We start from the raw sequence: 17,308 nt of genomic DNA on the forward strand, positions 1-17,308 counted from the left end.
CTTTTAATTCTTGGAATTTTTCACTTTTTTCCTGTTACCAAAAATATTTAGAAAAGAAAAGAAATCATACATTTTGAATTTCAGAAATGTAAATTTCACATGGAACATGCGGAAATATTTGCCATGCTGAATCTTACTGTCATTTCTGTAGTTTTGACATATTTATTTTTTTTGGTCTCGGCTAGAAATGCGAGTACGGCTCCCCGGAAGCGTTCCTAAGCGGCGCCCCGGATGCTCCGCAGCCTCAGTCTGTGATGAACGCCGTCAACCTGCTACGAAAGATCGGCGCCTGTCGGCCCGGCTGCCACCTGCTCACCCCACTGGGCCAACACTTGGCCAACCTGCCGGTCAACGTCAAGATCGGCAAGATGCTCATCTACGGCGCCATCTTGGGCTGCCTGGAGCCTATCGTACGACCTCCACCTTGCATCTTGTCATCGCGTTGGCCGTGTCAATAAGTGTCTGTGTCATGTTTCCAGGCGGCCATCGCGGCGGCCATCACGGAGAAGTCTCCCTTCTCCACGCCCATGAACAGGAAAGAGGAAGCCAACCTGGCCAAAGCTGCGCTCGCATTGGCCAACTCTGACCACATGACCATCTATAATGCGTATCTCGGGTATGGACGGCTCCCACGTTACGACGTTGGAATACTTTGGGGAACATGTGACAAATAACGTTATTCCAAATTTTAGCTGGAAGAATTCCCAAAAGGAAGGACACAAAGCAGAAATGTCCTTTTGCCGGAAACACCTCCTCAACCGTGCCGCACTTGCCACCATAGAGGTAAAACTCACACGCAAATTAACTCACTGGCATAGACCAAAATATTCCAAACGTGTGAAGCAGAACAGTATGAATCAACGTAGCGTTTTGAAGTGTTGTGGGTTGTCTTGCAGTCGAATGATGAATTCATACATATGACATGAGAAGTGTTCTAATTGATCAATGAAATGCATTTTTTGAAAATGTATCAACTTTGTGAAATGGCTCTTCCTAACAATGCAGGACGTGAAGCAGGAGCTGATGAAGATGATGGAGCAGGCGGGCTTCTGCTGGTCGCGTGCAGCGTCGGCGCCGCCGGTGTCCCTGCTGGGGGCGGCGCTGACGGCGGGCCTGTACGACAGCGTGGCACGCGTGCTCTGCGTCACCTCCGTGGACGCGCTGGAGCGAGCGGCGTGCTGTGTGGAGACGCCGCAGGGCCGAGCGCAAGTGCATCCGTCGTCCGTCAACCGCAACCTGCAGACGCACGGCTGGCTGCTCTACCAAGAGAAGGTCTGTCGTCTCACCTCGTTCATGAGATTATTCTTCCCTTCGCTTGGCAAGGCCGATTCCTTTGTCATCAGGTAAAATACACCAAGGTCTACCTACGAGACACCACTCTCATATCCCCGTTCCCCATGCTGCTCTTTGGAGGGGACATCGACATTCAGCACAGGGAACGCCTCATCACGTTGGACGGATGGATGCACTTTCAGGTCACTACCAAGCTAGGATTGCTAGCTGCTAGCTGAAGTTTTCGACTGATTTCCATTCATTAAAAAAAAAAGACCAAGTTAGCTAATTATCTAGTAGAAGACTTGACAGTTTGCTGCCTTTTTTTTTTTTATGAGGCAGGTCATTTCAGAGCATGTGTATGAAGCCCTTTTCACACTGCTTAATCGCTCATGGTTTTTTACTCGCGCTGTGATGTCTTCATCTGTCTGCAGTCACACATTCATTTCAATTGTTTTGTTACAATTTGATGCGCTACATTGACTTTGTAGGCTCCAGTGCGCATCGGCGTGATCTTCAAACACTTGAGGAAGCTGCTGGACTCTTTGTTGGAGAAAAAGCTAGAGAACCCGCGCATGAATTTAGAAGGTAAAACCAAACCTCTCTCCTCGCCATTTCGATATAAATGTGTTTTTTCTTTCTTCATTTTGTCAAGGTGAGAAGACCATCCAAATCATCTTGGAGCTGATCAAGTCGGAGAACACTCCGTAATCCTCATATAAAAATGTAAATCCGAAAGGGAATTAATTGCCATGGCCCAAAACTGTCACAATAAAGTATTTTTTATTTCAGAGACTTTCCATGGCCATGCTAACTTTATGGAAAAAACGCACACATATATGTTCTCAAGTTCAGTGTGCTTATGGCAGATAACAGTTCCAGTCACACACTGGTCATAATAACATGGCAGTGTTTAGCTCCTGTTATGAAAGATTAAAGAATGGTAATAAATCAGACGGTGGAAGCAAGAAGGGGATGTTCTAAAATGTCAACACACTCATCAACTTTTCCAAACTATGTTATTTTTTTTCAAGTTGCGTAACAAGTATTGCTCAACCTTATGGAGGTGAGGTTGTTGCCACTTGAAAATGAAACTGAAAAACAAACAAAACACAATTTGCATAGCAGACTTACTCATATTTACGTTTTCATTTGGCAACGACCAAACGAGGGTCCAAATTTCACTCATTTGCTTTCATGAGTAATCAATTCGGGAGACTAAACATAAAAGGTATGAAAATGGAGACTGGGATTTTTCACATGACCTCATGGCATGACGACTTGTCATTTTACCGCAACATCCTCATTTCCCCTAAAATGACTTGACTAGTTTTCCTATCATCAGGCAACTCCTGAAATCCCTCAGAAATGTGCATATGGAATGATTCAATTAAAATGTATTACAAATACGTTTATTAATGGTCCTAAATAAATAATTGTAAAGAAACACATTTAATCGATTGAATACAATTTTAATGTACTTAAATACAACTGAATTGTAGCCTACTCAACAAATGCATTGTACCGGATTTTTGTTCAATATCAATCCACGTAAATGACTGAAAATAAGATGGTCCAAACTGATGACATTATCAAAAAAACTATTATTTGGATTAAGCAAATATGCTTGTTTCTGCAACAATGGCAATTTAATTCAATTATAATCGTTTCACTTATATTTACATCATTTAATACAAACGTACACTTTTTCCAAATAATTACTGAAATAATGATCATATTTATGTCATTGTACTTCTTGTGTTTGCAAAAATTAAATTAATTAATGATACTTTTGCTAACAAACAATATAAGATAATAAATCAATCAAAATAACAAGTGGACAGTTATCAAATAAAACATGCTTCATAAAATATTTAAATCTGATAAATCTATATTGTCAAATATGGATTATATTTGCTTTCATTTCATTAATTGATTTGGAATTTTTTTTTTGTTTCACTTGATGCCTGTTTTGCTTCCTCATAAACACATTTAACCCAACATATAGCTTCCTTGTTATTTCGAAGGTAGTCCATCATAATTTATTATAATTCTGCGATTGTATTACGAACGTAGAATACGTCTTCCAACCATTGTTTAAATGTATGATACAATATTATTCATCGTTAAACTGCGTACGAACCGCAATCAGAATCATGTGACATTCGGAAAGTAAAGTCAACTTGTACGCTTTGACGTAGGACGGTCGTCACGAAAACTGTGGCTGCTCTCAGCATAGATGTACATCATCGTCATGGGGCGATACGTAAACTGCAGCCGCCATGTTCAAAGTATTAGACTGCCCAGTAAACTTATGAAATGCGCTACATACGTAAGGCTGCCTTGCCCTGCTTGTATATTTCATTCAACATTTACCATTATGGTAGTATTCTAAACACGTTGGTTGCTTTTGCATGAATACATCATGAAGCCCAGTCAGTTGACTTGCATTACGGAGTAGACCGGACACATCCAAAATGGCGGACACACTGACGTATCGCCACGACGCGCCAACGGATTCAAATGTGGAATATTTTGTGTGTCTATGGTGTCACGGAGAGAAGCCTGTTTCCGTGTTCAGGACGTCATCGCTGCTATATAAACTCGCCGGCTATGAATAGCCGTTTATCGTGTTATTTGTTGACTTGGGAAACTACACGGAAGTTTTGGGAACGTGGGCCTTCATTGTACTCGTTGGCTTAGTCGGAGACTAGTTGATAAAGATGTCAGGCCAAGGTGAGTGTTGTTTACGTACTTTAGACAGTTGACCTTTTCTGCGTGTCTCGATTGTGTATTTGACACTCAAAGCAAGTTAATCGTTTAAGTAATATTCCAGAAAGCACGCTGATTATTTTTAACACATTGGCGTGTTTAGCTTAATCGTTATTTTACATAAAAAATAAATGCATAGTTAAAATACTGCATTTTGGTTTTTTTGTATTTTACATTTTAGTGTATTCATTCATTATGTAAAGCAAGTATCACTCTTTTCTTGTGCCATAACATTACATATTTTACTTTTTTAAACATTTAAAAAAATGTTTTGGTAAGTGGACACTGTAAATATTTAATTTCCAGTATATAAATGTATAAGATTAAGTTTTGTATGTACATTTTGCATCTTTTATTTGAATAGTCTATAGCGTCCCGGTAAAAGTTCACCTTTTTGTGATTTTTATTTTTTGGGTCGTTGGCGTTAAAAAAAATCCTGACACAATGAAACAAATTTTAACGTTTTTAATTGTAATTGATCGTATACAATCTTTATTCGTTTGATTTTTTTTTTTTTTTAAATCATATTTTCATTTATTTTTAATTTGAGTTGAATTTTATTAGTAGCAAAGCAGCTGACTTAAATCTTGAACCATGTTTTAAATATGTTAGCATTTATGGCTAAATTATTTTGGGCTACTCTATTTACAACACTTCCTCCTGACCTGTTATTAGTTTGCCCACCCTTCTATTGAGCTAGTGTTGACTTAAATGATTTCCAAATGTCTTTTCAGCATTGACGAGCTGTCCTCCTAATTTCGCCCCCTCACCAGCCATCAGCATTGGCTTGGAGCTACGCCATATGGGCGACCGGCTCTACTGGACCTGCTGCCTCTTGAGGGCCCTGGCCAAAGAACACAAGACCCTCGTCAAGTCCAGCGGTACCTGATGACGTGACGGGGGATGCACAGAAGATGTACAGAGAAAAAGGGTGTCACCCTGATGGGGAACCTGTTGGATGAGCTACCTCAGAGGTCATGGCTGAGAGACCCCTCACTGGCGGCGTAGTGGCGAAAAAAGAGGATTGGTGAGCCATTTAAGCAGCGATATAACCTGGCGTGAGGATTTTCACCCGGACAACCCCAGCTGAACTTTTAAAGAATTATATCAATAATCAACAAATGATCATCTTATTGGCTCCTTGTTTTTTAACAATTTGCAAATAAAAGTTTGTTTTTTCTCAGGGGTTTTATGCATTCTTATTGACACGCTGCCATATATTAGGGACACCCGCTTACTAAAGCACAGGTTGCCAAACTATATACACTAAGTACCAACTCCAAAAATATTAGTCGGGCAATTTTGGCATTTTGCTACCTCTGGTGCGTAACAAGTTGTTACTAACAAAAACAAGTAGTGAATAAAGTTAATTTGTGTGCTAATGTTCCCAAGGTCACAATACTATTTGAAAATTGTTACTAAGGATAAAGAGTGCACGATGACACGGTAGACCATCTGACGGAAATCAACGCTATGGAATTAATACGCAAACTGTGCTGCATAGGCTTTTTTTTTTTTTTCTTCAAAGTTCAGTGTTCCCTCACTTTTCATGAGTGATACGGTCCATGATCGAGTGATGGGTTAAATTCCATGAAAGAGGCCTCTGGTCCTCAAAAGGTCCTCGCCTGCACATTCTAGACGTTTCCCTCCCCCAACACAATTGATAAGATCTGCAGAAGCCCGATAACCATCCCAATCATTTAAATGAGGTGTGTAGGAAGAGGATGACATCTGAAACATGTAGGATAAGGACCTTGAGGACTGCAATTCGGGAGCTTTTCACCACTTAATAAATGGAAGCTTTTAAAATGCCGATCTACTGATTATAGGTGGCGTTCAGAATTGTGCTCCGTCTCCACTTGGTACCTTGGTTTTTTTGTTTTTGGGTGTTGTAGAGACAGAAACTAACTTGCCAGGACTTCCTTCTTCAGAAGAAGCAAGTAAGTAGAGCACTTTGTAGAACTGGACGGCACATGTGAACGTTGCGAGTTTCCCAACGGTCTGAGACGGCGCGCACTGAGCACATTTCTCAATGAACCCACGATTAGAGCACAGGAACGTTGTGGACGACAAGCTCTTGTGATAATGCTCTCAGTTTTATAAAATACATTTTCCTTCCAACATTTTTGATTGTTGCAACTTAGAAGAAGAAAAAAAAAGAACTAACCCGGTGAAACCGCACTCGTACTTTTGGTCACAAACCCGCGATAAGCTGAAGCTGCAATAACTGAACTGCGGAATAGCGACAGAACACGATCTCATTTTTATCAAAGAAAGCACCAGAGCGACATGACCTAAATTCAGGCACTTAAAGAATCCTTTACTTTATTTTCCGGTGGTAATACAAAAGCATACAGAGAGAGAGAATAGGAGAGATCCCTTTTTTTTTGTACAATTCCATCATCTTGTACACATAAAACGACTAATAATCATTCGATTTATTACACAGAGGACGACGCCATCTTCTTCTGGAGCTACATCTGCCTGTTGCATGCAAACAGCCCTTCCTGCCTTCTTTCACCTTTGGGTGGTACTGTGCGGGAATGGAAGAACATAAATGGCACCAAACAGATGAAAATCCTCTTCTAACTTTTTTTTTGTCTGCCTTGCACCATAACGGATACAAAAAAAAATGAGGTCCCTTATGTTGATCTTTAACTTTGTTGGGCCTGTTTGTAGAGATGACACGTGATTATGAAGAAAAAAAAAAAACAACTAAAAAAGAAAATAGTACAGCGGAACCTCCAAAGTCAAATAAATGTATGAAAATATGCCAAGTCCAGTTCGTTTTATTTGCGTCTCAGATTTCAATTATGTAAACTAGCTATGCTAGGATCTCGCGCTAGCCCCAAATGCACTTGGTTGTTTTGTTCCATTTGTCAGGACGTTGGCGGTTGTTTAGAAACGTGTGACAGTTAGCATGTTCGCATTCCAAGTCCAAAAAACAAAAACACAACAAGAGGTACTTTTGTCTTGTGATCGCCAATAGCCATGTCAAACGTTTTGCTTTTACTTTGCCAGATTTGTACTGTTTTCACTCTTGGCGAGGGCAGCATTTCCCCCCCTCAACAAATCCTTTGATTTGGATCTCCTGCAACTGGTGCCGCGCATTTTGAGTCCTTCTGCTCGACGGCGCTCGAGTCAAGACGAAGGCGAGCGACATTAGCCACCGCATGCGTTTTGGGTTTTACAATACACATTCATCTCAATAAACTATTGTAGTAAACATGTGTTTGAGTTTGTGTTCCCGTGCCTACTCTCCATTCACCACTTCACCGGTAAGCATTTTTTAAGACCTGTGCTGAACTATTTGCCGAAAAACGAATTTTCAGATTTTTGTTTTTTTTCGCTTGACATTTAAAACATGCCTCAATTATATCATTTTCACTATATGCTCTCCCGTGAAGACCTGTATGTTGTCGCTTGATATCATTTTGAACGTATGAGGACGGGAAAAGAAGTTGCCAGAGTGGACTTTGGAGGTTCCGTTTCATGGCATTGTAGCGGTTAGCACGTGCGAAAACGACGGATCTCAACTCAACTAAAATGTCACAGCGAGGCACACGTGCTCGTATCTGCTTGGACAAACATGTCAGAAAGACATTAAATAATAATGATCATAATATATATTTTTTAAAAAGCAAGACGTTTGCCTGACACCCTCCAAATTGTGGAATGACTCACTTGTCATCAGGACCTGCATATAAAATATTTCAGTTTTTTTTTGTATATAACCGAGGGGCCCGAAGCCCCCACCTTCCCGGACAAGCTACGAAGCTGTGCAAAAACACTTGATAAATGGCAAACTACTAGATGAAGAACCCGAGGTGGACGCCCAATTGTGTATCTCATCAAGATGCCGAGAGGGAAGAAAGGAGAATCAAATAAAAAAACAAAAACAATAATAATTATAAGTATAGCAGGAAGCGGCATCGTACTAAAGAAGGTCTTCTGTGGAAAGCTGTTGGAGCATTAATTTGAGGTCCAAGGTCCATGCGCTAGTATGCTCGTTTCCCCTCAATAGTAGGACAATTCACGACACCGGTAAAAAGTGCACACAAATTGGGAGACTGTTTTACCAATTAAGTAGTTGCCAATTAAACTGGATTCGTAAACAAGTTGGTTGCAGTCGGAACACGATCTGGCCCAAATATTTAGAACATCCTGCACCCTACTAGTACAATCAAAATCCCCACTTGTACTTCTGCCTCAGGAGCAGCAGTCCGATTAATTTGCCAACGTTGTTTATTGAAATGTAATACAGGCGCGCAATGCTGTCGTGTTTCAAACCATTTGTCACACGCACGGCACCCAAAAAAGCTTTACAAGTGCCTTTAGGTTCCACACGATGACAGCAAAGCACTACTTTTGACCAAAGACTCCGCATGATGTCGTACTCGCTTGTGGGGAAAAAGAGCGTACTCGGACATGGACTTTGAGCTTGTCATCATGATGTTCAAACGGCTTTCCGTCGTCGTCCACCTTGTGATTGGCTGAATGTTCCGCATGGGCGCAGCAACTCGACGCTTCCTTCATAGTCACCTTGACGACAGCTGTAGTGTTCGTTCCGTTCCCGATTTAACCCTACCCTGAACCAGGTGAAGCCCACCACCAATGGGGATTGCACTGGGATACTAACAACATGGACCGCACAAAATGGCTCCCCCCGACTTCAATTAGATTGTCTCTTCAAAGTCTCCTTTGAAGTCCTTCAGAAATAAATCCGGGTCCAACTGCATCGCTCAACTTAAAAAGAAAAAAAAAAAAAGGGAAAAAATTTGAAACAAAAAAAACATATTTTTCCTCCTCATTTGGTGAAAGCGGCCACCACGGCCCACATGAGTTCATTGGCGCCGGTCTTGGCACTCTCTTTCTCGGGCTCTAACTCCAAGAGCGCGTGCACCCTCTTCATGCCCAGGTCATACTGCTCGTCCTGGAGCGGCGCAAAGGCGTTCTCCAGCACGTCCGACGAGTGCGCCAGTAGGATCAGAGACAGCACGCGCTTGTCCATGCGGTGAGGGTCGTTCACCCATTTCTCCAGAACCGAGTCTTGGACCTTCTTCACTAGCCGCTGGCCACAAGAGAAAGTCAATTTAGAAGGCTTTCCGAGCTCCATGGCACTTATTGGAAAGAACTGTCAGGAGGAGTGTTTTGGCGAGTTTCAACAATATGCTAGCGATGAACATTTTTAACGCGCACTCACCATGGGTTGAAGTGGTCGTTTGTGATTCGATGGAAAATGAGGATTATTGTATTAATTGCGTCGAACAGTCAAGCGTTCATCTCAATCGTAGTCATTTCAGTCGGAGAAATGAACACGGCCATCGACTCTATTCTCTTGTCCATCTTTCTTTCTCTCAGTACGTGCCTTGTGCGTTTGAAAACGGCATCCGATCGGCGTTCCTACACACCTGCGCAATGCGCAATGCATTGTTGAGATGGGCGCACCAAGCGCGGCGTCATCAGTTGCCATAACGGTGCCATTGCCACACTGTATTACTCAACCAAAACTGCTCCAACAAGTTATCAGCAACCATTAAACGTACAATTCATTATTTTACTTTGGCGTGAGCAACGGACATTAAAATGAGAGCCGAGATTGCCACCCAAAATCTTTGTTCCCGAATTGTGTTGACGACATCGAACGAGTTCTGTTTTGATTTTAAACTTCCGCAAAAGTTTGTCTTTTTTTCGTTTCAAATGGATCACCTTAAACTACAATCGGGTGTGGCATCCCGACATTATTGCGCCTTTTGCTGTTGTGAATGCTAACTCCTTGTTGTGGTGGACGCCGCGTGCTAAACTAGCGGCTGCAGAAAATGAACGACCCGTCACAAATGACTTGCCCTAACGACTTTGTCATCTTCTTCCATTTGGTTTGGTTTCTTTTCGAGGTTAGCAAATCCTTTTGCTGCGTGACTGCCAAATTCTTTAGCATGCAGCATCTGCCACAAAGAAGAGAGTGCGACTCTGAGCGCCACTGTTTTTATGAAATACAGTCCCCCGGAAAATTGGATGTATAGTTCAGTACCATTGAAGTATATGCATTTTCTGACTGGCGCGACTACATTTCCCAAAATATATTACAAATAATTGCATTCTTAAATTGAACAAAATTCAAGTTTTACCAGGTTCATTTCTAAAGTACACTTTTCAATTTTCTTCGTACCTGTTTGATGGTACTATTGGTGAGCGGATGAGTGGTCATGTCGAAAAGCAGGAAGTTCTGTTTCTCTGTGGTGAGGACGCCTTTCTCAACCAGGTTTTTGGCCAGTCGTTCCCGGACGTTCCTTAGCTGGTAGTGCAGCTTAAAGGGACTCCAGGTCTCTCCTGAGAGGAACACGCGATAAAAGTTAGCGTCAACAAGCACAAAAGTCACATTTTGGTCCATTTTTTGGGCGAGTCCTCTGCCTCACCGCTCAGCAGCTCTATCCAACTCTGCACCGTCTCGGGAGGCTGCGTCTCCTTAATGTGCTTCAAGGCCTCATCCAGAAGCACGTCTCCGGTTGGCGCGTCAGACTTGCAGATCACCTTGGCAAACAAAGAAAAAAAAAAGGAAATTGTCGACTGGCATATTTGAACAAGGTCGCTCACATCCTGGGTGTGCAGGAACAACTGGGCCTGTTTGCGGTCATGCCTCGCGAACACACAAAAGCTCTCATGCGTGACAGGCGATCATCGATAAACCGTCACACGCTACGGCCACTTGAAGGCCACCACAACAGCTTCAAGGAAGCCCAGACTTAAATCGACATTTTGAACTTTTTACTTTTGAAGCGTGTCGTTTTTCTTTTTTTCACCAGGCCCGATGTGTGTGCAAAAATGTGGCGGCTTTTTGTTCAGTTCATATTTAGGTCCCCAGAAATCCAAATCATTTGGAGAAAAATAATCATTTGAACAGATACAAAAGGATCCTGGCGGCAGTTTGAAATCAAAACAAAGATAAGTGAAATTTGAACATTTCTGCTATTTTGAAATTTTAGAGAACTTTAATTTCTGTGGAAAACTTCAGGGAGCTATTGTTTAAGCTTTAATTGAACTTTTTAAGACATGCCAATGACCCTGGGAGCTTCCTGAACTTTGTTAGAATTTTACAACAAAGATGTATTTTGTCTAAAATGTAAAATGATAGAATACAAAATATGAAAATGTGTTTGATAAACAAGTTAAAGTTTTCCTTTGAGCTGAAAATGAATATGGGTTCCAAATAGCCACCTCCCTGACGACAACTAATCGGTATCGGCTGTGAAAAAAAAACAAAAAAACTATCGGTCTATTTCTAGACGGCATATTACCCTTGGCACAATGGCAATCTAATTTCTTTTGCAATATGAGTTACTTTCAGGGCCATTTTTCCGACCTGGAAGAAAGACACCTGGCTTATTCAAACTCCGCCTTGCACTGCCCATGAAACTCGAAATAGTAACAATGGAATGTGTGTAACAAGCAAGTTAATCTTTTTCATACAACAAAATACGTTTGACATATCGAGCTTGACAAAAAAAGTTAAAGTGAATGCATTAATGCTCATATTATGATGTCATAATTTAGCGAGTGCTTTGAGTTACTTTCAGCTCTGGTTTCTTCAAGTTTGATTGTGGCAATTGTGCCAGTTTTAAGTTCTCTGAGAAATGACGATCACAGACAAACATCCGCTGGATTGTCTGTCGGGAGGGCAGCCGTTGCCTCGGCCGGAGCGGCGAATCGTAGCGCCTCCTTCCCGGCTTGTCCGGCATCCCGCCCGGCGTTGGACTCGGGGCAAAAATATTCAACGGAGCGTCGATCCAGCCGGGGAGGCCGCTCTGAGTGCAACGTCATCAGACACGCATGAGCAGGCGAGGATACCGAGACGGACTTTGAAAAAATCTCAGAGCAGCGGAGCTCCAGCTGGGGAGCCAAAGTGGCCGCTCATAGCACCTCTTTCTCAGATACGCTTGTCGTGCTTGGCTGCGCGGAGAAAGTGGCCGTGTGTTTCGGCTGCAGGGGAAGTACGAAGGTGGCTCACTCCATCTTAGACCTATAAGAGTGAGGAACCAATTTTTTCTTGGATTGGGCGAAGCTGCTCCTCAGAGAGTAGGTAGGAATGCTCAGAGATGGGTGAATGTCGTCAAACACCTTTTGGGGGTGTTTTTGCTAAGGAGGTAGCATTTTAACACGGCTAAAAGCATCAAACAGAAGATTGATTTTGGATGACAAAGCCCCTTTAATTGTCCATTCCTAACACAAATTTACTTGACCAAATATACTTTAAGGTGAATGATATTTTTGCAGACACTCAAGCTACAACTCATGGACCTCCAGTTTGCTAAACACTGCTCTTTGTTGTTCAACACAGGTTGGTGATGTCTTAAGGTATTCAAATACTGTCTGTTGCTCGTGTGCCCTCACCTTTCTGGAGAGCAGACTTTTCCTCCTCATGCCACAGGCCTCCAGCTGGAGCCTCCCCCGGAGAGCCAGCTCGACAAGCATACACCCGCGGAGGCCGGAGGAAATGCAGTCGTTCCAGAAGGACGTGTAGCCCTGAGGAAGGGTTGGAGGAAGATGATGAAGGATGAGTGCCGGTAGGTAGGGGCTGAATTTGGGGAATTGAAAAAGTGTGCGGGGCGAAAAAAAAAGCTAAAAGGAGCGCTTGTTTGTCTGCTCGCTGACGTGTTGGTTGAGCGAGAGAAAGTCACGTAACCAGTGACAAGTTGTCAAGAAAAGTATCAATGTAAGCAAATAATGAATGCGTTAAGACAAACAGAAAACACCGACGTCGCATTTTGTTTATAATGGGAAGGTTTGAAGCAAGCCAAGCTGGAACGAGATGCCGTTGAGAGGAAAAGCAACGAAGAAAATGCTAAAGTTAGCTTTGTTGACATTCGCTAACGTCCCGTTAGCTCGGGAGCTAACCGACAAGCTAGTTGACCGATTCGACCAAAAAAAAAAGAAAAGAAGACGCTCACCTCTCGGTCCTTGAGGCCCAGGAGCAGGACCTCCTCCATGAGCGTGAGTCGGGTCTCTTTCGAGTCCCCCTTGTCGTCCTCGTCCTCCTCGCCGCGACGCGCGTCCTCCTCCTCCGTATCAGGCTCCCTCTCCTTGTCAACGGCGGCGCTTCGGGTAGCCTCGGTCCGCCGCTGGACGAGGCCCGAGGTTCTCTGCGTCAGAGAAGCCATGTCTGGCGCTGTGAAACGGTCCAATTCGGGGAAAAGTGGCTGCCTCGAGCGAGCGTGAGGCCGCCCAGCATGTACGCCAAATGGGACTAGTGGCGGAATGTGTGCGAGGGACGAATGGAGACGGCCGGAGTAGGTACGTTGGTTCTCAGACTTCAGATTGGAGCTTCTTCGACTCACTCAGCCCACTCTCCCACTTCCTGATGCATCCAACATGGTGGAGAGGGCGGTGGGTGACGTTGTCGAATGCTGGCAAGAACGGAACGTGAACGCACCATTGTTGCCTTTAGGGTCGTCGTAAATGCTACCAAACGAAATTGAAAGACAGTTTATGTATCCATCCATCATCTCTTCTTCAATTTAGGAGGTATTAACTTGCTAAACACTTTGACCTGAAATTTGTCATTTTTTTCTTACCAAACCCTTATTTGAACTATAATTGAATACAAATGTATTGCTTACTTCTGATTTCAGAACTAATTCTATATCAATTTGTGGTAAGGCAATGCATTTATATGATTTCACAGCCAGGCACTATATAAATAAATAAATAAATGAATAAATAAAAATAATGCATACTGATCAACCAAAATGCTGCAGTTTTCCCCACTAATTGATCTGAGAATTGCATTTTGCTACATTGATTCAAATTCATTTTCTTCAGTCCTAATGTGAACTAGCTCGATTTGGAATTTAGGGGTAGGCGAAGAAGGAATATTTCATTTATTTATTTTAATATACAATACATAAAATATATTTTAATATATATATATAATATATTATAATAAATATTTTTTCCTCGCCTGAAAATATTTCCCTGATTATGGTCAGTTTTTCAAATGATTTACATGCAATGTTGGAAACGTGTCCCTTTTTAACCAACATTCGTTTATTACCCAGATTACGGTTCATATTCGTTTTCCTGATATCTCGCCCCTCTGGTGGAGTAACCTCAAAAAATAGCTTGTATCAACCTCTTTTGAGCACATGGTGGCAGTCTGCTTCTGTGAAATAATTTCTGTTCCGCTATTCTTTGCATCTGATGGGGCGTTCATTTTTCTATCTTTACTTCAAATAATTTTTATGTTGTTATTGTTGTTTCATATTTTTATGCTTTTCTGACTCACCGTGACGTACATCTGTTGTCTATGTTATGATGAGGTGTCACTCGTCATCGGTTAGTTCATTCATTGGCAGCGCTCCACCGCTGAGAATGACGCAGGAAGTAACCTTCACAAAAATGTCCTCCACTTCACATTTGGAGTCCAACCAAGTCTCTTGTGGACAAATAGGTCAGCTTCCATCTTCCCCCCAAGCCCATAGCAAGACATGTAGAAGGTGGGAGATTGTTGTCACATGCTACTTTCCAGAAATTCCTGCAGCTCCTTCAATTTTGTCCACAGACATTGTTACTGTCTCCGTTGTTCCATATTCCCTCCACTTCTCCAAAAGGCATTGCTCGCGCTCAAGTAAACATAAATAGTAGAATCTGGCTCCAATTGGCTCCATGATCTATATTTTTCTGCACATCTTTCTAATGTAATTCTTACTCTAATGAAAATTTTAGTTAGTTACATAAAGGTTAAAAAAATACACACACACTCTTCTTATGTCTTTGCTGCCACCTTGAATTAAACATGATATCCAAGTGAAGCCCAGCAAGGCATCTATGGTTTCAAATGGGCCGAGCACAACATCTGTATTTTTCACTTAGGTCATCTGCGCTCCCCCGATGGTGATGGAGATCTGGTGTGGACGAGGAGCTTGCAATGGCTCCCCGGAGCTTTCACAGAGGCCGTGCATATTGGAGCCATTTCCTGTCTCAGGAGTGGGCAAAAGGCTTGACCCTTGGTGCCCTCTTTCTGTGTAAGACACACACACACACACACACACGCAATCGTTCTTTTAAAACAACACTCTAAGGAGAAAGAACGAGAGAGCTTTGCTCACAGTTTCTTCACTGTAAGTGAATTAGAGAATCTCTAAATAGCTCAAACCAGTGTGTGCAGCTGGAGAGTGGGGATGTAATTATGTTTCATGGCGGATGATATTCAAAAAGCAAATGTTGAGATAAAGCAGAGTCAGGATCGTATGTTGGGTCCAAACCACGCCTCTAATTTTACGCAGCTTGTTGCAATAACAATAAAATACAAAAAGCCTCCATATCGCAGTGGCGGAATAAAAGTTGACATGTGCAGGTTTTCTGCATGGGTGAAATGGAAACTGTGCGACGCAGCTTACGTACCCCGCATGGATTCAATACTGGAAAAGTTCAACGGTCCAACTCGACCTCTGACCATTTTCCCGCATTAATCACCATTATCCTATTAATGTTAAAACATCAAAACAAAACGCGTAATGTTCCGTTTTGTGCCATTTGATTTATGCCAAACCGCCAGCGAGGTGACCTTTTGAGGGTGAAAAATATCAAATCACAACATTGTGTCATAATAAATACAATCAAAAAGGTCATGGAAAAAAAGTCAACTCAAATACATAAGTGCGTGTTGGACTTGATGACGTTTTGCAAAGCATCCGAAAGTTGAGTCGTCTCGCATCATGCTCGATGTCCTTTCTGAAGTTTCGTGCCATGTTATCCATGTAGAATTGGGAACTGTACTCCATTTTTCCGGCATTCCGCATCGCATGAAGAAGCGGCCAGTGAAAAATCACAGACGAAACTTCAGCCAGCGCTTAATAAGTGCTTTGAAAGTAAATGGATTCATCTCGCTAAACTAAAGTCTAGCGAGATTTGCTCGCGTCTCGTGAGTATCATCAAGTCGAGGGTGAACATTTTTTCGACTCGGCAGACCAAACCGAGTCTGGGCCGACAGCTGCGGCACAATCAAGGGAAGTGCTTTGCCTTCGCGCCATTCAAGGCGACACGAATAATAAACACCACGATGAGCCGATGCAAACGACTGAGACGAGTCATTTTACTACTTGCAGCTGAGACAATACGAGCATTGAATGTCACGTATCAAGTTCGCGGATCAGTCAATGGATCGTGGATCCCCCCCCACACACACACACACACACACACACACTCAATGACATCATTGTCCCGCTTGTTGAGTTATTCTGGAAGTAATTCACGGACAATTTTGCGCGATATGTTCCACTTTTCATTCCAGTCGGATCGCTTGAGTATTTTAACTTTTAAAAAGATTTTTCCTGTGATCCTCCCCTTCCTCCGGTCTCCCCCCTTCGGACTCGGCAGGAAGTCTTGAACAATGGCTCCCCTCGCAGGTCCTGCATGCGTGCTGCCGTTGAGGATTGCGACACACACACGCACACGCACACGCACACGCGTTGCCATGTTTCACGTCCGCAGGTGCACGGACGAGCGCGCGTAGCGTCACGATAGTGCGGACGGAGAAAGTGAAGTCAGCATCTCGACAAAGTCAAGTAACAGCTGGACTTGTTAGTGTGACGCCAGCTCATTTTCAAAAGTTTTACGAGGGCGAGTCAGTTGTGGTTCCAAAATCATTTCTTTACAAGATGTGTTTATTAAGGCCAAGGCCTGCATTTTTACAAATGCATTTTTAATCATATGAAATGGTTTTGTCTGTATTTTTGAATTCTTGTCAAGTGAAACGTGCATAGCGGGCACGGATGTTTATTTTCTCCACGACTGGTGAGGTTTGCGTCTATTGGGGGCGAGGCCTTTATTTGTGAAAATGCATTTTAGAAATACCACTCAATATCCGTACCTTTATATTACAATTAATATATTAATAAATTATATTACTGATAAGGAGAAGCATTTATTAAGGGGCGAGGCCTTTATTTTTCCAAATGAATGATTTAAAAAAAATATTTTGAAATATGACTTGTATTTTTTTCAATTATATTTGACAAGTAATGATTCAATAGCTGTAAATGGGGAGAGGCATCTATTAGGGGTGAGAGTTTTTTTTTTTTTTACATACATTTTGGGAATCAAATAAATCAGTGTTTTACAGTTTATGTTTTGTGAAATTCGACTAGCGGCCACTTGCATTTCTTTCCTAGTGTGCAAGCAGGCCTTCAAGATTGTGCCTCTGTTTGGGTTAGCCACAGAGTTCCAAGGGGCTCAGCAGGTCATGCTTTTAATTCTGTTTGTGAACAAA

General features: G+C 42.5%; 3 protein-coding genes and 1 long non-coding RNA gene across 4 annotated transcripts in view; 3 read left to right on the forward strand and 1 right to left on the reverse strand.

The window, feature by feature from the left end:
* The window catches only part of dhx29 (DEAH (Asp-Glu-Ala-His) box polypeptide 29), an 8,294-nt gene extending 6,222 nt beyond the window's left edge, over positions 1–2,072 (forward strand). The window contains exons 22-28 of the mRNA XM_088281051.1: positions 186–410; positions 480–616; positions 693–783; positions 1,006–1,272; positions 1,344–1,475; positions 1,764–1,860; positions 1,928–2,072. Coding sequence (XP_088137177.1) covers positions 186–410; positions 480–616; positions 693–783; positions 1,006–1,272; positions 1,344–1,475; positions 1,764–1,860; positions 1,928–1,983 — 1,005 coding nt within the window. The 3' untranslated portion in view covers positions 1,984–2,072. The remainder of the gene's footprint in view (positions 1–185; positions 411–479; positions 617–692; positions 784–1,005; positions 1,273–1,343; positions 1,476–1,763; positions 1,861–1,927) is intronic.
* A 1,728-nt stretch (positions 2,073–3,800) lies between these two features.
* Positions 3,801–5,230, forward strand: LOC148318792 (uncharacterized). Its single transcript, XR_015839722.1, has 2 exons — positions 3,801–4,008; positions 4,779–5,230. It is a non-coding gene; the product is annotated as an uncharacterized LOC148318792 (long non-coding RNA).
* A 1,109-nt stretch (positions 5,231–6,339) lies between these two features.
* Positions 6,340–13,454, reverse strand: LOC148318793 (Golgi phosphoprotein 3-like). The gene is made up of 5 exons (XM_088281027.1): positions 12,990–13,454; positions 12,433–12,564; positions 10,461–10,575; positions 10,214–10,374; positions 6,340–9,115 (listed from the first exon to the last, which is right to left on the reverse strand). Exons 1-5 carry the CDS (start codon positions 13,197–13,199, stop codon positions 8,852–8,854), a joined length of 882 nt encoding a protein of 293 aa, XP_088137153.1. The 5' UTR covers positions 13,200–13,454; the 3' UTR covers positions 6,340–8,851.
* Positions 13,455–14,938: 1,484 nt separating this feature from the next.
* Positions 14,939–17,308, forward strand: part of itga1 (integrin, alpha 1) — a 32,888-nt gene continuing 30,518 nt past the window's right edge. The window contains exon 1 of the mRNA XM_088281024.1: positions 14,939–15,062. Coding sequence (XP_088137150.1) covers positions 14,966–15,062 — 97 coding nt within the window. The 5' untranslated portion in view covers positions 14,939–14,965. The remainder of the gene's footprint in view (positions 15,063–17,308) is intronic.

This window comes from Idiotropiscis lumnitzeri, chromosome 18 (genome assembly GCF_059441095.1).
Source record: "Idiotropiscis lumnitzeri isolate Australia: NSW breed Sydney's pygmy pipehorse chromosome 18, RoL_Ilum_1.0, whole genome shotgun sequence".
Lineage (NCBI taxonomy): Eukaryota > Metazoa > Chordata > Actinopteri > Syngnathiformes > Syngnathidae > Idiotropiscis > Idiotropiscis lumnitzeri.

Coding starts and splice junctions, on each gene's coding strand:
- LOC148318793 (XM_088281027.1), bottom strand. CDS start 13,199: ATGGCTTCTCTGACGCAGAGAACCTCGGGCCTCGTCCAGCGGCGGACC. Junction 10,576..12,432: donor AAAGTCTGCTCTCCAGAAAG/GTGAGGGCACAC, acceptor TTGTTTGCCAAG/GTGATCTGCAAGTCTGACGC. Junction 10,375..10,460: donor TTGGATAGAGCTGCTGAGCG/GTGAGGCAGAGG, acceptor TGTTCCTCTCAG/GAGAGACCTGGAGTCCCTTT.